Below are 20,187 nucleotides of genomic sequence, written 5' to 3'. Positions count from 1 at the left end.
ACATCAGTGGTCAGCAAACTTTTTGAAAGGGAACTAAGAGTAAATATTTTAGGCTTTGCAGGTCATCTGGTTCTCACTGCAGCCACTCAACTGTGCTGTTTTATTTTAGATGGCGTCTATCAATACATTGAGCTTGATTGTGTCCCAATAAAACTTTGTTTATAAATCGGACAGAGGGCCAGATTTGGCCTATGGGCTTGTCAACCCAATGGAGAGTATATAAGATAGGCTTGAGGGGCTAGGTTGGGAGATGTTTTGAAATCTCAGCATTCCATCAGCAGCTTCTCTGCCTCCCCCTCAAGTCTCCAGCCCATTTTTACAGTCCTAGCTCCTGACCAAGCCAAGTGTTTTTCCACAGCCTCTTACCTTGGACTTAAGTTTAGTTCAGCACAATATTTTGCCATTCATTTTCCTTTGGGGCTTCACACATCAGTTTAAAAAGAGAAAAATCAATCACAAAGTGAAGAGCTGACATGGTAGGTTGCATCGATAATAAGTAATCAGAAAATTCTTCAAATGCATTCCATCTAGCAGTCCCTGATACTTTTTTTCTGATTGCTTCCCCTAGACTGCCCTGTAGATCATCAAGGTAACTTGAAATATGCATTTCACCTGAATTAAAAATCTGAAGAGAAAGCTGATCACCGCTGGCAATAGGTTCACCTAAAGGGTAGTCAGGATACACATCCCTTCCTCCCAATAGTGACTGCTTCTTTCTGAGAACGAAAGAGCACCATGAATGAAGGAAAACACCTTTTCTCTTTCTTGATTTAAACATTCAGCCCTTAGTTTTGAAATAATGTTAATAAGTCCTTAATGGACTACTATCTTGGCCTAATTTCAATGTGCATCAAACAGACTAGTCATTATTGTTTCTGGGCTCATCCACGTGTTTGTAAAGAGAGCTGCATTTGAGATGAATGGAGGTGGCTCCATAGAGAGCCATGCAATTTAGAGTGGGGAGCATCCTTCTGATTCACCACTTTATTCCACAGAGAAGGCATGTGGCTTGCCTAGAACTGTGGGACTCTACCCAAATCAAATAATCATAAGGTCATCCCTCTTTGGTGTTGGTGCTGCTATGGTGACCCAGCTAGCCCCCCACACAGCTAGGTAATGGGAGATGCAACTCAGTTTGCTGTCCTAATATGCAATCCACCCAGCAATTCCCCACACCCTGTTCTGTCCCAGGACAAAACTCCCTTATGTGAAATTGGCCATATTCAACAACAGCTTCCTGAATCATATGATGCAGAGCTGCCTGTGTTGGTAGAGACTGGGCGGGTGGTCTCTGCAACATCTACGGTCACTTCCACGGCACACTTGTAAAATGGGAAGATCTGTCTTCTGCTATCTCAATGAGCCCTTTCCACATCTTGCTCTCCCTCCCTCTTAGCACTAAGGCGCTGAGACTCACAGATGTTAGTCACCACGGTGGCCTTGGTATTTAAAGCCTATAATCTCTTCATGTGGAATTAAAGGCACTTCCTTATGTTTTAGTATGTTCCAGGCATTAGGAAGCAACTGGGAAGACATGTTTCATGTAGAGGTCCTCTATGTCCAGTAAGCCTGACCCTAAAAAATGAGGTAAAGTGAATAGGTTTAGTGCGACTGGCAGAGAGGCAAAGTGAGATTAGAAGAGAATGGGTAATGTGGTCTCCCTACTCCAAAGAGCTCTAATGGCCCAGGTCTGCTCCAGGCCGGATTGGCAGAGGCTTAATCCAGACTGTGGTTAGGTCCAGATTGGAGAAATTCAAGTTGAGCAAAATCTCAACCAACAGGCCCCTTTCTTCCCCACGCCTGCCCCTTCTCATTCTGTTTCAGGGCTCTCTGATGGCTGTTTCATACTTACTACTTTGCAGTCTCATGGAACACAAGACTTCTATCTCCTATATTATTTCTTACTCTGTTTGTGAAGTTTCTGGTAAGTATGTTTTAGCTCACATTCTCCATCTTATTAAAATCCTGGTAATGAACTGCCTGGGGAATTAGGGAACTCCTTGTCACGCAGAATTTTGTTGAAATGAACTGAGTATTGGTGAGGTAATTGGACACGAAGGATCCTTCTAGACTTCTGTTAGAAATAATAGCAACAGGAGTGCCTCGGTGGTTCAGTTGGTTGAGCATCTTATCTTGGTTTCAGCTCAGGTCATCATCTCTGGGTCCTAGGGTAGGGCTCTGCACTCAGATAGGAGTCTGCTTGTCTCCCTCTCTCTCTGCCCCTCCCCCTGCTCAAGCGTGTGTGCTCTTTCTCTAAAAAAAAAAAATAAGCAAATCTTTAAAAAAAAATATTAACAGTGTTGAACATAATGCTAATAATGATGTAGTAGTAGTAATAATAATAATAGCTTTTTTGTTTGCAGAACATTTGATAAATTGAAAATCTTTTTCGAATATGCTTTCTAACTTGATTCCATTTATCCCACAAAATTGGTAGGACAGATATCAGTTAGGATCCCCAAATTAAAGGTGAGGTCACTTGTTGAAATTTATATAGATAAAAAGAGGTTAGAGTAGTTCCCCTTTCCAAGGGGTGTCTCTCCCATTGTATATTGTTTCCTAACAAAGAAATGAACCATGACCTGAAAACAACTGATAACAAGTTTCAAACCATTTCCCACCACTAGGAGAAAGAAGGCTTTCCTTAATTCTTCATTTCTATCATATTTTAGTACAAAATTCCTAGCAAAAAGGACGATTCATACAGGCAGCACAAGCAAACCATCAGAGGTTGTTTAAATCATTTTACAATCACACACTCTTAGGGGGCATCCTGAAAGCTGCTCTTTCCTCTCTATTCCAACACATTCTACTCTAGGAATAGAGTAGGAAATGTAAAACTTAGGGGACATTTACACAACAAAGAAAAGAGTAGAAAAGCAGACTGTATATTTATGTTTCAGATTATTATACCATAAAAAGTCAGTTTATATTTGTATACAAGCACACATAGCTATAAAACCGAACATTTTCAATGTTTTGATGATTATATCCTATTTTCAAATAACTGAAGCATACTAATTTCCCACAATTATCTTGGTGGATTATGTGGTGAATTTTATCTTAGTCATTGCAATGGTATAAAAATCATAGACCTGGACATTATTTTTTTTTTCATACTACAAATTTGTTTCAAATTCTGGTATACAACTTTAAATACCAAGTGTTAACACATATTTTATCTTGTAATGACAATTATAAAATCATCATGAAAACCCAAAGTCATGAATAGCTATTTGAGGTATTATAATGAGACCTCCAGAAACACAGTGGAAGTGTGCCAGCACTGTGGAAACCAATGGAAGTTAATGTTATGTGTATTAAATAATTAACCAATTATAAATGGTCTTTTGCTAACATAGAGCCTGCAACTTAGTATGTTTAGGTAAGTAACAATGACCTGATTTTACACAGGTTATTCAAGAAGAAAGGAGGCAGAAGTCTGTCTTCATCCTAGAAGGATGGAGCTTTAAGAATTTGGGGAAAAAAGAATTTTTAAAAAAGAGAACAAAGCTCTGTGGGCCAGGAAATGAACAATATGGCAATGCTGAAGTCATTGCGATGTTATGTATCTTTGTTTTCTGTATGACTTATAATCTTCAAGGGTTTTCCCTTTTCTTTTTTTTCTTACAATATAGAAAGTTTAAAAAAAAAACTTCCTATTTTTTCCTATCTTCTTGAGTAAACTCTGAAAGATCAGGACTTACTATTGTATCCTCTTTTATCTCAACTTGGATTTCAGTATTCTATAAGTCATGCACTCTTAAAAAGAAAAAAAAGACATTACATGAGTAAATGCAACTAACTCGTGGTGGAGTGCAATAAAATAAGCATTTCTAAATTTCTACTCACAAGGCACTGGACCAACTACTTGGGAGCCAACTGGGTTGTATTTATATTCCCTGAGTTATTGGGAAAGGTAGACTTTGCTCATAGGCCCCAAGGCTTGAAGGTAAATTCCTTTACAAAAGAAATGTTAAACGCTTGCCAAAAGATTTTAACAAAATTGTACAATCAGTTATGCCTGTATTAGACTGACAATATTCCCATCCCCAATGTTTAAGGACCAAATCCCTTATCACAGACTTTCTAAATGCCCACTGACCTCATCAGAAAAGACTTTAAATACTGAGAAGCCGTCCAACTCCTGGTAGCAGATACATATTTACTAAACTTCTATTTTTCAGTTGAAAGCTCAAAAATTATTACTGGTAACAATAATGGTCCTTGTTTTCCTGGAAGTGACAGAGGCACATGATTTATTTTCGAAAAAATGCCTATGGAGCGGCACCTGGGTGGTTCAGTGGGTTGAGCCGCTGCCTTAGGCTCAGGTCATGATCTCAGGGTCCTGGGATCGAGTTCCGCATCGGGCTCTCTGCTCAGCGGGGAGCCTGCTTCCCTCTCTCTCTGCCTGCCTCTCTGCCTACTTGTGATCTTTCTCTGTCAAATAAATAAATAAAATATTTTTAAAAAATGCCTATCGAATACCTGTCTGAATAACCATAGTTAGTCCATCTTTCTTTCAAGTAAAAATAGTGTCCCGTGAAAATAAAAATATTAGTTCAGCTTGCAACTCAAGCACAGAAGTGGTTTCCTAGGGACGAGTATGTGGTACTCCTGTGTTCAGCACAGGTGCTTTGCACATACTTCTTGTGTTTTGACACAGAATTTAAAAAGTGTGGAGCGCCTGGGTAGCTCAGTTGGTTGAGCCAGGGGCTCTTGGTTTTTTTTTTTAGCTGAGGTCCTGATCTCAAGGTGGGGAGATGAAGGGGATGCTCCTTTCGGGGAATCAGGGCTCAGCCGGGAGTCATGCTTCAGATTCTCACCCTCTGCCCCTCCTCCACTCGCATACCCGTTCGCTCTCTCGCTCTCAAAAAATAAATCTTTAAAAACTGAAGCAAAAAGCTGAATTCTAATAAAATTAATAATTTTTACTGCTTTATGAAGAACATCCTCAAGCGACACTGGCTTTTGCCGCGGTGCTCCGCCTTGAATCACTCTAAGACGCCTGACTTTACTCCCCATTGTTTTTGCACCACTGGTGCAAATATCAACACAGTGAAAGAGGCAAAGAAATCCTAGTATTGTCATGAAAATAGTTTTCACAAGGCAGACCCCTGAAAGGGTCTCTGGAATTCCCGGGGGAATTCCGTGTTTTGAGAACCACTGGGTGTTTGTACATACAGAAATCACAGTTCCCTTTCTCTTCAGTTACTAGTTTTTGACGTTTATTTATTATTACAGGTTTGATCACTGCACGCCAAAGACACTCCAAGGCGTCGAACACATCCAAGCGATACACCCAAGCGCGCGTGCAGCTCCAAGACTCACGTAAGAAGAAAACAGCGCTTGGGAAAGGGGATGGTGGTTCCGACCTCTAGCCCGGGCTTGCGGTTGCCCCCGGCAACGATTGTCGGGGGCGGGAGCGCGGCCATCGATTAGTAATGTCTTGCGTCCGTCACCGGAGGTGGGGGCGGGGGCATGGCTGGAGAAGGAAGGCCTCCTCGGCCCTGCGGTCGCCGCCTGTTTTCGGTTGCGAGGCGGCTCGCTCTTTCTGCGATCTATTGAGAGTGGCTTCCGACAACCCTGGGTTGATGTCGGGGAGGGAGGGAAGATGGCGGCCGTGGCGGCGGGCGGCCTGGTGGGAAAGGGGCGCGACATCAGCTTGGCGGCCCTGCAGCGCCACGACCCCTATATCAACCGCATCGTGGACGTGGCCAGCCAGGTGGCTCTGTACACTTTCGGCCATCGGGCCAACGAGTGGGTGCGTGCGGACGCGACGGGGCCGTGCAGGCAGGGCGAGGGTGGGGACGGGGTCGTCAGACTCGGGGCTCCAGAACCCAGTGAGGGGGAGGAGACGCTGACGTTCTGGAGGTGGATGGAGGTGGATGGTGGTGATCGCGGCCTGAGGGCGAAGTTGTGGCAACTAGACCCCTAGGCCGGGGGTTTGGGGGAGAGGGAAGCCGCTCTGAGAAGCCACCTGAAGTTGGGGAAAAGACTTAAATATCTACGACACCCCACGTGGGGATACCAGACGGATCAGGGACGGGACCCGGAGCTGAAGGAAGGAGGGGGACCTAATGCCTTGAGGGCGGAAAACTGCTGTAGTTTGAGAAAGTGAAGCAGGATTCTGTCACAGTGAAACGTGGCTGTAGGGGAGGCAAGGGTAGGGGACGAAGGAAAAAGCCGAGTTCTGGTTCTGAAACATCAGTCTTAGATGGGACGAAGAGGAGTCAGACCATGGCAGAGGGGAGAAATTGGACTTGTGAACTCAGGAAATACAACCGAGAAAAGAGCAAACATCGGCAAATAGAGGACAAAATGGGGGCTGGGTCTAACACTTCGAAGGAGGTTGCCTCTCTTGGAAATACCGTTACACCACAGCCTACCAAGACCAGAATGAGTTTGAAATTTGAGTCCGTTAGGGAGCCGGATTATTTAGTGCACTTCTCAAAGCAGAAACCCAATAAATAGCAATGGGATGAAATTGTGAAATTCCTCACAATTACAGTGGGGTAGGAGCCTAAAACACTTCAGTCCTTTGCAGCAATTACTGCGTGTGAAATTTTGTAACAACCCACTTGAATAGAGGGAAATGTAATTTTTCTTTTCCTCATAATAATTTTTGTCCCAAATAATAATCCATCCATTACATAGCCATCCATCATTTTAAAATAAGTTGGAAAACAGTATAAAAAACTGGGCCAGGATGAATGAATTTCAGGTGATTTTTAAATGTATTCTCTAAGACATCAAAATTCAATCCAAGGAAAACGTGCATATTGAACAAATTAATATATTTTTTAACATTTGCATTCATTTACATAGCCCACTTCTCTCTAGTGTGGACCTTGACCACTCTGTAATTTAAAAACTCACCTGAAAATAATTAGGAGAAGTAAAAAGATTTTAAAAAGAGGCCCTAGAATGGGAGAGATGAAAATAGTTTTACCCTAAGTTCTTTTTTTTTGTTTTTGTTAAGATGTTATTTATTTATTTGACAGACACAGCAAGAGAGGGAACACAAGTAGGGGGAGTGGGAGAGGGAGAAGCAGGCTCCCTGCTTAGCAGGGAACCTGGTGCAGGCCTGGATTCCAGGACCCTGGGATCATGACCTGAGCCAAAGGCAGACGCTTAAGGACTGAGCCACCCAGGCAACCCATTACCCCAAGGTCTTAAGTTAGGAATTTTGCTGGAACAGAGCAAGGAATTTAGGTCTCTACTCCTAGTTGTCAAGCAGAAAAGGAAAACGGGGAGACGTCTTTAATATTCACCAGTCTGTAACACTTGGTCAGCAGAGAGCTTACTTATTTCCTCCTCATTTTCGGGGGAACTTGTCACCTGGGTCTTTATGTAAGGAACATTGAGCAATGTACTGGGTGATTTCATCAGTGGCAATTTAGAAAAAATACAAAGATACTCTACATATTGCATTGCTATTACACTGCTGTATAAGAAGATGCCAAAGGCATACTGTGTTAATTCTGTCAAGGTAGTTTTGTGGGAGATAAAGAGTCAGATGTACAGTAATGTGAGCCTACCTAACAGTGGGATTAGAGTCTGAGGAATCTTGAGAAATTGTTAACATGTAGGGGACAGCATTCCTCTTGGAAAACAATTGTCTCCTATAGGCTTTTGACAGGATCTCTGTGATAGATACCTGTTCAGATAGTTAGAGGTTTATTATATAGCCAGTAAAGTCCTTCTAAAGCCTCATCAAAAGGTAGAAGTGTCACAATGCATTATTTACAGGAGTTATGTTTTCCTGCTTCCTGTACTTGTTGCCTTCAAACAGGGCATAATTCATTCAGTAAGAGGTCATTCTTTCAAAGTACTAATCTTCAAGGCTGTGGTAGCCAGAAAAAAGAGACCTAGTTCAGATGCAGAGCAATTGCTGAGGGTGAACAGTTTGTCACCCCTGACTCCATACGCCATCACTCAGGGCCTCTGGATGAGAGCCTTTTGAACATAAACCTACTGAAAGCAGAAAGAACATTCTTGAGATTGGAAGTGAAAGTATATATGCAAGAAAGCAGACGGGAGGTAAAGAAGGGGAGTTCTTACTACACTGAAATAGATGAAGAATGACTTCAGGTGTTCAGAGCAGGAGGTATTAGGAATGAAGGGTAGACAGAAAATGAGGTGTTTGAAGGAAGGATTAAGAAAGATTATGTCCTGCCTGGAATAGGAATTTAACAGAACTACTTCCCATTCATAATCTGGAAAGACTGCTCCCCCCAAGTACCTACATGTCATTTGAAGAATGGATTTTCACCTCTCAGTCCTTAGAGCAGTGGTTCGTAGCTAGTTTTGCTTTCGTCTCCAGGGAACATCTGGCACAGTGACCAGAATTTTTGGTTGTCACACTAAGAAGGAACATACTACTGGCATCCGAAGGATGGAGGTTGGGGATGCTGCTAAATATCCTTTATGCAGGACGAGCCACCATGACAAAGATTTATCTGGCCCCAAATGTCAGAAGTGCTGAGCTTGAGAAACTGCCTTAGAGTGACTGTTGTCCTGTTTCTAGCTAGTGTTTTTCAGTTTCCTGTGTATCAAAATCACTTGGGGGTTTAAAAAGTGTAACTTGCCAGATGAGTATCTCAGGATGTGAAGTCCAGGCATTGCTTTGTTAAGGACTTATAGGTGACTTACATGCTATGTGCATGATTGAGAGAGGTTTATGGGGATAAGTGGAGGCCTACTTTTTTATTGTGTTAACATAGATAATTACAGAGATTGCTTTGGGTGGTTTCAAAAGTGTCAAATGCTGTACCGAGTCCCAATAATTTGCCAACTAACACAATTTTATATTCCATCTTACTATTTTAAATTTTGATCTGCTTAATTTTTTAATACATGTTAGATTTTATAATAGAGTGTAATATTGAGTCATTAAATTGTACTTTTAAAATTCTAGCCAAAATTCCCCTGGACTATAAACTAATAATTTAACATAGAAGTCCTCCTTGCCTGGAGGATCTAATAAAAACTTGTTCTAACTATACTCCAAAACCCCAAACCTAAGCTTTGCCCTGAAAAGGGGAAAAAAAAAATCTGGTTGCCCTTAGACAACACCGGAGGGGCTAGGAAAATGCATCAGTTTGAGCTGTTTCAACCTTGATAGATCATAATTTACATTTCCAGAGCCCCTTTTATCTAGGCACTTAAAATATGTTTTTTAATCAAAAGATCTGAGTGGTACAGGCTAGTTATCTCTCTTCAGTGAAGAAACAGAGACATGGAATAATAAACTGGTTAGCCCCATGTGACCTGGCAAGAATCCCATTCCAGGTATTCATAAGCAAGATTTAAGAAATCCCCTGTACACCTTAGTGCTGCCGACAGTGCTCCTGGTGGGCAAAGTACACAGTGGATTTTGTTTGTACAGACTTTCCCAGTTATGTGTCTGGATCCCAAAGAAAACTCTAGAAAGCTGTTGCTTGATGTTTATTCTACAGGGAGACTAGGCCTGTGGTACTGGGCTGTGGGAGTCTGCCCTGAGCCAGTCGGGGAATTTCAAACTTTTTATGAACCTGTTGCAGTTGAAGGAGGCCACAAATTCTTTAACACTTTCAATGAAGAGGTGGGGTCCATTACCTTGAGGACACTATGCTAAGTGAAATAAGTCAGAGAAAGGTTCTGATATTGTTTGAGTTCACTAATATGTGGAATCAAAATAAATTGCATGTTGCAAGTTGGGAGGACAATTTTAGGACATGCCTTTTACATTTCTGATTCTGGGTTTTTCAAAACTGAAATTGGGCAGTTTTTTTCTTTTTTCTTTAAAAAGAAAAGAAAGTTTCCATTGCTACTTCAGGAGGAAGGGAAGCAACTCAAAAGCTATTAGCTTTATGTGTTTGGATCGCTAAGATGAAAAAGTCTGAGGTCAAATACTGGAAGAACAGAAGTGTTTGGCCTTGCAGCAAGTGGTCCTCATGATGCATGTTCCTTAACCTGTATCTCTGTTTCAGCTTCTTATCAAAGTAGGAAATAATACAGGATATTTAACTTTTACACATTTATTCTTGAAGGTTCTGTGGACTGTAAATACTTGCCAACTGTAGTGGTTGAACTTCAGGAATGGCTACAAATTTTAGACTGTTTGGGTACTATTTATTGTTCTATAGAGGCCATTTTCTCAGTGATTAATATTGTGGCAGTTTAGGTAATTCTTACCACTTAAAGTGCACCCAGCATATAGATTTCTCAACAGTTAAGAGTTAACCATGTTTGTGTACAGGAGGAAAGGTAAGTCAAAATGTTTCTGTATCTTTTTGTTGTATTTTTTTTTTTCATTTCGACTCTGTTTTTCAAAGCATAGTGGGAAAGGGCCACACTTGAGAAGTAAGGATATTTTTCACAGGACGCTGAAGTGATTTATGCAAACTTTATAATAAATCCATTTTAAGGATGAACTGTAATCTTACCAATGTGTATGTATTAGAGAAAAGATTGACTAAAATTGTTTTAACTGTTATAAATTCTTTATTTCTAATTACATATTCTACTATGAGGAGTAAAATTCTTGTTGCTAAGTAATTTAATATCCATTAGCTCTTAAACAACAATGTTTGGTGGGGCTCCTGTGTGGCTCAGTGGGTTAAGCCTCTGCCTTCAGCCTAGGTCATGATCTCAGGGTCCTGGGATCGAGTCCCGCTTTAGGCTCTCTGCTCAGCAGGGAGCCTGCTTCCCCCTCTTTCTCTGCCTGCCTCTCTGCCTACCTGTGATCTCTGTCTGTCAAATAAATAAATAAATAAAATCTTTAAAAAAATTGATTAAAAAAAACAGTATTTGATGATGTTTGACATAATTTGGGACATAATGGATTTTGATTTCAGGACTCCTAGTACAGTTCTTTGGGCAGAGAATGTTACTTAACTGAGGCAGCCGTTTTCACATCAGAATCACCTGACAGCTTAATGAACATGAGGCTGCTGCACATCACCCCTGTAGTCTGAGTCTGTAGGTCTGGGGAATAACCCAATAATTTGCATTTCCATCAAGTTCCCAAGTGATGCTGATACTGCCAATGTGGGGTCTATACCTTAAGACCCACTGGAGTAAGGTGACCAAGAGAATTGCCGAAATTACTTGAACATGTGAGGGGGTCATGCTTCCAATGTTTTATGTGCCTTTAAAAAGTTATCATTTAATATTATATATACCCTTGTTCTTAAAGAGTGCATTTCCCCCCAAAACTACAGAGTACTTAAATTTTGAATAATTTTCATAATAGAGATTAATAATTAAATATTAGGTTAGGTAGAATGGGGAAACTAAACCGTATAAGTAGCAAATGTACCTTTTAAATTCTGCGTTATAATAATCTAATGACTAGCTAAAACGAAACTTTTTTTTAAATTATACATTGTACTAATGAACGTTTTCACCAGGGCCTGGGCTCCTGTCTTCGGAGAGATGGAAGAGAGCGTTTCCAAATGAACTGAAATGATAGTTCATCACTTTCACTTTACCACTTAACCAGTTTCTCTCAGGCAGATTTCTTGAGTCCTAGCTTAGCAATGTTTCTAACTTGATTTCAAAGATCCGATAGAGACTCTAAATATTCCACACCACGTTGGTGATTAATTTGTCTGAAAACTACCGCATCGTTGCTCTCTTCTGGGCTGTAGTCAAAGTTGGCTTATTGACAGAAGATCTGCTCTCCTTGGTGACAGGATAATGGCAATAGAAGATGAACCGAGAAAATAAAGAAGGGGATAATGAAATGCAGACACTAGTGACTTCTGCAGCCACATATCCAGGTCACAGGGTAGAGGACAAGGCAGCACACTTATCTCCTCTTTCAAAGGAAATCTGTGGAGCGTATTTATTTTTGTATTGCTTTAGCCAGAGGTGTATTGCTGTCCCTGTCTTTGGTAAAGAGAGAGAATGATGGTTTATTTCGTGAGTGACAAAAGTAGAAGGACTGCTTCCTGCTGCCTAATGAGCAGAGCCACAACCTGGCTGAAAACCTGCCTTTCTCCTTTCCCTAAGAATAAATCCTGCTGTTAAGTGGATTTGGCCTTACTTAAAACTGACTATTCTCTAACTTCTGTGAAAGTGCCTATTAATGAAGAGAATATACACATTTTGCTGTTTTGTTTTGTTTTGTTTTTTAGGAAAAGACTGATGTGGAAGGAACCTTATTTGTTTACACAAGGTAAGAATATTTTACTTTTATGAAGAAACTGACAGTCTTTCAAAGAATATTTTAATTTGGTTGTGTTGCTCTTCAAATGTAGTTTTATTCCACAGAGAAGTGAAAAAACCTGAATCTTGGTTTGAAGTTATTAGTGATACAAGGAAGGGAATACTGAGTAATGTCACCTGGTATAGTATGAGAAATACTAATTTCAGAATGTAATTTAAACTCCAGTATTGAAGAACTTTGTTCTTTTTAAAACAGTATTAAATATTTATCCTTTAATTCAAATGAGTAGTACAGAGTCCTTGAATATAATGCATTGGCAAGAAGCTAGAAGTACACTATTAAGAATATTAGATATTTTAATTACTATTTGGAAAAAGGTTTTATTGGTCACTCCCCCCACCCCCCGTCATTGATTCTTTAAAGAAGTGTGCTCCAAAATTAAGGATGTCTTTTAGTCCTCTGTTATATAGTTAATAGAGTATATTTTAGGATAAATTTGATAAATTCACGTTTTTTGTCATTTGTATGAGAAATTGTTAATATCACATAGTATGCATATTGTCTTAATAGTTCAATGTTTTATTCGTATAAACATTCACGTAAACTGTCCATTATTTTCATTTGGAGGACGAAGATAAAATACAAAGGGCTAGTACAAACCCTTCAGAGCTAACAGCTTCATTGGGGAGACAGAAAATGCATGTGTGTGCATGTACACACACACATTTTTTTTTACCCTTTCACGTTTAAAGGTAAACCATCCCCCCCAACAATAAATAAAAGTAACCAAAAAATAAAGATAAGTCCCAATGTATAGCCTATTCTTAGCTCCAGTTGATAGGTTATAAGGAATGAATGGGCTTCTGTGATTATGGAAGACTTTATCGAATTGGTGCATCTCAAGTAGGCCTCAGGAATAAGGTAGCTCTTGCACAGAAGAGAGGGAAGGGCTGTCTCAGCAGGAAGGATGGAGAAAGCTGAGGCATACGACCTAGTGTGGTGAAGGGACAGTAAAGAAAACGACTTTTGGCTGCAGAGAATTTATCCTGGTTTATATCAGTTAGAAGACAGTAAAGGTAAAGAGATTTTGCTGGCTTGGAATGTCAGACCAGGGATTTTGCAATTTATTTTCTTAGCAGTAGGGAGTCACTGAAGGTTTATGAACAGGGAAATAACAGAGTTATGGCAAAGTGTGTGGGGAGAGTCAGTGTATTAGCATTATGAGGACGCACTGGTTCTAGAAGTTGGACTTAGAACAATGAGAAAATTATTGCAGTGGAGTAGATATGAGATGATGAGAGTATGAACTAAAATGGTAGAAGCTGAGACTGAACAAATTTCTTGAAAGATTGCACATATAGAAGGAATGATGAAATTTAAAAAAACTACGATTTTGAAATAGAAGACAAAGAATGAAAGAACCATAAGCAGAATAGAAAGATAGGAGGTGGAGAATCTGGTTTGAAGATAATTTTATTTTGAAATAATGATTTTGGTGTAGTATCAGGGCATTTGAATGAGCTGCCAGGTTCCACAGGCCAGGTTAGGGATGGGGATACAGAGCTTCGAGTCACCTGCCTTAAACTGGTCATTGAAGCCATGAGAGTACAAGTGTTCTCTGAAGGAGAAGAAAGTGATGAGGGCTAGTGGTTGAGTTTTCACGACCAGAGATACAGAGAAGAGTCAGCCATATAGACACAAGCAAAATGAGAATGTTGCAGAGAGGCGGGTTGCAGGCCCAGTGCAAGGATGGCAGAAGAGTGTGTCAGTGGAGGCAGAAGCCACAGTGGGAGTGGAAAGAAAGGAACAGATGGGCAAGACCATTGGGGTAGGTAGAGGAGGTTGGTTTATTAGAAAAGTGGTGGGAATGCCTAAGAGCCATTGGCTGCTTTGGTTTACATTATGTTCTAAAACATTCTGAAACACCAGAGCATACCACTGAGTATAAACTACTCTTGAGAATTTTCAAATGTGAAAAGAAAACCAAACAGATAAACTCCGACTTATACCAAGCACACACATACACACTTACACACACGGTGCATTTCTCATTCATTTCATACAAGTATTACTCTTTTGAGAAGTGAAGAAAAGGTGTATTAATATATGCTAATGATTGGTTTTAGGGATTTTTAGTAGATGCGCTCTCTCTCTCTCTCTCTCTCTCTTTTTGACTGCTTAAGATTAACAAATTATACAAGTATTTTCTCTTTTGTACCCACACCAATTGAAGGTTTGCATTTTCAAGTATTTCTTAATATACTCTGAGTTCCAAATGGAACTGTCAGTTCAACCATAGGTAGAGAAACAACTCTTTCCTTGTTCCTTAAACTCTTCCCCAAATCTAACTCCTCTAGAATAGGAGCTTTCCCCATCTCCCCTCCTGCCCGGGGGTGGGCCATCAGATAGATGCCAGATTCTAACATGTTGAGGTCTTTCCTCAGTAGAGAATGACAGAAAGCTCATAAAAGTCAGAGGGGTGGGATGCCTGGGTGGCTCAGTTGGTTGAGCAGCTGCCTTCGGCTCAGGTCATGATCCCAGCGTCATGGGATCGAGTCCCACATCGGGCTCCTTGCTCAGCGGGGAGCCTGCTTCTTCCTCTGCCTCTGCCTGCCATTCTGTCTGCCTGTGCTCGCTCTCTCCCCCTCTCTCTCTCTGATAAATAAAATCTTAAAAAAAAAAAAAAGTCAGAGGGGAGTTTTTAGTACAGGTAATGGGGCTGCTGGTGATAATATTTTGACTTCTGTTATGGATATTGCTTTGGAGGAACTGGCACATTCATCCCCGAGCCTATTTTATAAATTATGAGATGGTATAGTAACCATACCATTAGAGAGGTGAGGTCCTGTTGTGATAATGAAATAACTGAAGAATCAAATTCTGATTCTGTATAGAAGTGCCTAATCCCATTTAAAAATTTTTTTCTTTATTTCCTGCCATGGCTTGCTTTCTGTAATAGAGAGTTCATAGAGACACCCACTGGTGATTTTTGAACTTGACATTTCCAGAGGACCCTCTGTGTGAGAGATCATGGGAACTCTTTCCTTCTTCCTTGGAATTTAAGTTGAAATGATTATCGTGACTCTAATATTGATCATATGCCCACCACTGCTTTACCTTTTTGTAAAATAAGTTAGTCAAGGATTGGCTTCCATCAAGTTTAACTTTGGAGGTCTCAAAATTCTGTAGTAGTACTGTAGCTGTATTTTACTTCGTTAGTAGCATCAAATGGCTAATTTGAAATAAAACTGAAACATAAACACCTTTTCTTCCTATCGCTCAGAACATTTCTGTGGGTTGGTTACCCTGCTGCCCTAGTTTAAAGTAAATAAATGAATTCTGCTTGCTTCAGTTTCAGCGTAGAAGCATTTGGTGTTTCATTTGTCACCAGAAGTTGCACAGTTGGATTACTATATGGCTGTCACCCAAGAGTAGACAAATGCACATGTAGTTGTTAGAGTTACACTCTGTGTAATTTGGGTTCTGCCTGACAGAGAGTAGGCACTGAAGATTTATTCACTGAAACGAAAAATAAAAAGTCACTAAATGACACACTGTTATGGAGGAAAAACTTTCATAGTAGTTTATCTATGAAGTTGTTTCCTTTACGAGGAAGACAAAATAGTTGCTTCTTGAATTAAATTCTATGATCTTTTAATTGTACTGTATCTCATCATGGGTTCGTTGACCCAGAGGGGCATCATTTTTTTAAGAGATTTTACAGCTTCAATTTCAAACCAACACTAACATTTTTTTTTTATATCTTTTATTTATTTGACAGACAGAGATCACAAGTAGGCAGAGAGGCAGGCAGAGAGAGAGAGGGGGAAGCAGGCTCCCCACTGAGCAGAGAGCCCGACGTGGGGCTCGATCCCAGGACCCTGGGATCATGACCTGAGCCGAAAGCAGTGGCTTAACCCACTTGAGCCACCCAGGCGCCCCAACACTAACATTTTCTATGAAAAATTTTTTCGTATGATTGTGATGTGCACTCAAGATTCTTTAGAAGTATCTGTCAGTAATTTTTTTAAGTGGTTATTTCTGCACAACCTAGAGAGGGAAGCAAGATACCTATATACACATAGCTAAATAAGTAGGACTTGCTTTTGCTAAAGGGACAGCAAGGGCAGTCACACTGGATATATTACATATGAAGTAGTACATGAATTAGTACATTAGTACTGTTAGCCAATAGTAAAGAATCATTGGTTTTTATGTGTACAGTCTGCACAAAGCTGTATATACATACAAAAAGATTGAGAGGCATATTCGATTATTAGTTCTATTGAAGTGTACTTCTGTGGAATAATTTGTCTTTTGATATCATCCCTACCCCTTGCGATTTTTAGGTCTGCTTCTCCAAAGCATGGGTTCATCATTATGAATAGGTTGAGCATGGAAAACAGGACAGAACCCATTACTAAAGACCTGGATTTCCAGCTCCAGGATCCTTTCCTTCTCTACAGAAATGCCAGATGTGAGTCTTTCTTAATGCATTGGGTGGTTTTATTTCTGCGTTTGGCCAAATGCTTAAAATTGTACAGTAGATGTCTTTGTGTTTGTGTCAGCATCAGTTAACTTAGGAAATACGCAAGTCCAGTTAAGGGAATTGCTCCTACCTCACGAAAGTTCAGTGAAAACAATGTGAATAGGATGATGTTTAAGTATTTGAACTCTGTCTTCTGCAGCTAGACTTGTTTGTAGTATGAACCCATCAGAGATTTTAAACCTGAGTATGACTGAATGAGACAAATTCTTGGTCAGGATACTGCAGAGGGACAGACACATAGGTGGTGCTACAGGCACAGAATTGATGATTTAGCTAGTGGCACTATTTCCTTATGTATCACCTCTGACCTAGCATCATGATAGGTTATTGGAAAAAGAGGGCCATATTCTAGATTGCCATCTTTTGAACACCTAGTAAATGAAAAACCAGAGTCCAAAGAGTTTTGGTCATTACGAATTTTGTAAACTTTGTAATGTTGAAGTTATATTAGGTAACTAAATGGTCATTGTCTGATTTGATACAAGGTGTAGCAATCGCCTGTTCAGTAGTCTCTCTCCATTTTATTCTTGTGATTGTCTGACCACTTGTGTTGGACTATTGGGCAACCCAGAGAAAATTTGATGAAAAATACATGAACTGCAGGAGCATCTCCATACACAGAAAAAACGAGAGCATACTTAAAAATAAATCATATGTGCCTGCCCGTGATCTGTGCTTTGTGCATAACTTTCAGAAAGACCTGGCAGTTAAGAAGTGTTTTCCATACATTTTCCACCCTGCTTGTGAGATCAAGATACAAGAATTTGGCAACTATATACTATTCAGTATAATTTTAATAATCAGTGTAATCCAAATAATATTTAATGCTTTAATTCCAGTGAATTGTTTTGTTTTGAAATAAAGTAGCATTTTAACTTATGATTATATTCATATATAATCAGGTTGTCATAAGTGGTCATCTGTTATTTAGAGAATTACAGTTAAGTTTTTATGAGAAAAAAGCCATTAAAACTGTAACATGACTTAACCAATGGTAAGTCCTGTGAAGTGAAAAATTTAGTAATATAGGGAAATATTTTGTTTTTTTACTCCATTTCTTTGCTAGGAGTGAAGTTAAATCAGTTGTAGTTTATAGTTATTTGAATTATTTGTATGTTTGTAGATATGTCAGGTTTACTTATTTTTTTAGATAATTAGAATGTGTCAAATAATCACAAAAATAAATATAAAATAAATGAATATCAGTGACTTATAATAATCATTTTTGGTTCTTATTTTGGATAAATACATGGTCTAGTCAATATAGATAATATTTTAAATTCTTATCACCATATTACAGATTATATATCATATCACATACTGTATCAAAAATATAAAAATACAAACTTTCTTTAATGTGGTTGATATTTAAAAATACCTTTCCTAAGTCCCACACGGTTTATCTGGTAGGAAATAGAGTTTAGGTGTAATAAACATATAAAGCCTCACCTCTGCCCCAGGCCTCTGCTCTCTAATATGGTAGCCCCCAGCTGCGAGTGGCCACGGAGCACTGGACATGTGGCCAATCTGAATTGAGCTATGCTGTGAGTGTACAATACGCACTGATTTGCAAAGACTTAGTACCAAAAAAGAATGTTAAAAAAAATCTCATTAATAATTTTATATTGATTTATCTGTTGAAATGATAATATTTTGAATCTATTGAATTAAATAAAATATATTATTAAAATTAATTTCACCTGCTTCTTTTAATTTTTTTATTTAAAATTCCATGTGTGGCTCACATTTGTGGTTCACCTTATATTTCTGTTGAACAGCACTGTTCTAGGCATTTTCATTTATTGTACCATATTTCATAATCACAACTTTGTAGGGCAGACATTTTCACTGTCATTTTGCATATGACAAAAGTGAGGCTCAATGAGATGACAGACCTGACAGAAACCTGTAAATTCTGTGCTTTTTTTCCCCACTTTTTCCTACATCATCTGTATTGTTCTCTGCACTATTAAACATGAATGCAAATTGAAAGCAGCCTTCTGGATGCATAACAAAATATTTCTAATGAATTTCCATAAGAAAGGAATGAAATCAGTTGAAGAGCAAAGAATGGAAGGGAATGGATCTATTTGCCTTTCTGGGTTTATTTGCTTTTTATTTTCTCCTTAATATCTGGTACTAATTGCCTTTGCAGCCATAGTCTTTAGTTTTAGTTACTTGTAAAAGCCTTTTCAGTCTCTGCCATCAAAGGTTCACAGGAGTGTTTACCCCAGGTTGCTTTCAAAGTCTCAGGTACCTCTCAAATGTTTCTAGAGAATTCAATTACTTTATGTTATAATCCTATATTCTTTAATAACATATAGATCATCCTTTGAACAATGAAGTCAACTTCACTCAAGAATGGTTTTTAAGGGGTACTTGTGTGACTCAGTAGTTAAGCATCTGCCTTTGGCTCAGGTCATGATCCCAGGGTCCTAGGATCTAGCGCCGCATCTCTGCAGGAAGCCTGCTTCTCCCTCTCCCTCCACCCGTGCTTGTGTTCCCTCTCTTGCTGTCTCTTTCTCTGCGTCAAATAAATAAATAAAATCCAAAAAAAAAAAAAAAAAAGGTTTTTAACACTCTGTACCCCTATATAATCAAGAACTTCTCTATCTAGTGTTGACATTTCACCTTGGCCTACGTATGTCATAGGCCATATGTTAACAGGTAGAGTTGTTTAAGATTTGTGGGGAGTTTTCTCATGGACTGTTTTAGATTCACTAAGTTAAAAAAAAAATTTATATCTCGGGAGACAATTATCCCTGTCTTGGATTAGATGAACTTAGAAGATCAAAATCAAGGAGTAAAAATCTTAAAATTTCTTCATTTAATTAAAAAAAGGATGTTTAATAAATAAATAACTTTGAATTTGACCAAACACAAAATACATGGTTTTATTACATTAAAAGATTTATGGTTTTTAAGCTTGGTTGTAATTGGGTTTGACTTATATAAACTTATATGTAAGGTAGATGTTAATTAAGGACAGAAATTCGTTTATTCAACAAATATTTATTAAGCATTTACTGTCCACCAGCCACTACATCAAGGCTTTATATGGGTTATTTAACTCTTGTAACTTTTTCTTGAAATGCTGTTATTCTTGTTTTATAAAGGAGGAAACTGAGATTAAAGAGATTTAAGTCATTTATTAGGGTCCATGACAATTTTGAGATGAAAATAGCATTTGAACTGGGAAAGCCTAACTTTATTTTTTATTTTATTTTCTTTAAGATTTTATTTATTTGAGAGCCAGAGAGAGAGACAGAGAACTTGCATGACGGGGGGAGGTTCAAGGACAGAGGAAGAAGGTGATTCCCCACTGAGCAGCGCCCTCCCTCTCCCATGCTGGGCTCCATCCCAGGACCCTGAGATCATGACCTGAGCTGAAGGCAGATGCTTAATTGACTGAGCCACCCAGGTACCCCGAGAAAGTCTTACTTCAAAAGCCCAGGCCCAACTAGTGAAAGTACTAATACAT

At 39.3% G+C, this 20,187-nt stretch overlaps 2 protein-coding genes across 27 annotated transcripts in view; one reads left to right on the top strand and one right to left on the bottom strand.

The window, feature by feature from the left end:
* CACNA1C (calcium voltage-gated channel subunit alpha1 C) overlaps positions 1-20,187 on the bottom strand; it is a 735,043-nt gene that overhangs the window by 696,494 nt on the left and 18,362 nt on the right. The gene's annotated exons all lie outside the window — the stretch shown is intronic.
* DCP1B (decapping mRNA 1B) overlaps positions 5,483-20,187 on the top strand; it is a 54,157-nt gene continuing 39,452 nt past the window's right edge. Inside the window, exons 1-3 of the mRNA XM_004773750.3 lie at positions 5,483-5,764; positions 12,126-12,166; positions 16,507-16,634. Of these exons, the coding sequence (XP_004773807.1) occupies positions 5,615-5,764; positions 12,126-12,166; positions 16,507-16,634 (319 nt within the window). The 5' untranslated portion in view covers positions 5,483-5,614. The remainder of the gene's footprint in view (positions 5,765-12,125; positions 12,167-16,506; positions 16,635-20,187) is intronic.

This window comes from Mustela putorius, unplaced genomic scaffold, assembly GCF_011764305.1.
Source record: "Mustela putorius furo isolate JIRA1106 unplaced genomic scaffold, ASM1176430v1.1 tig00003988_pilon_pilon_pilon, whole genome shotgun sequence".
Classification (NCBI taxonomy): domain Eukaryota; kingdom Metazoa; phylum Chordata; class Mammalia; order Carnivora; family Mustelidae; genus Mustela; species Mustela putorius.
This window is presented reverse-complemented; position numbering and strand designations above follow the sequence as displayed.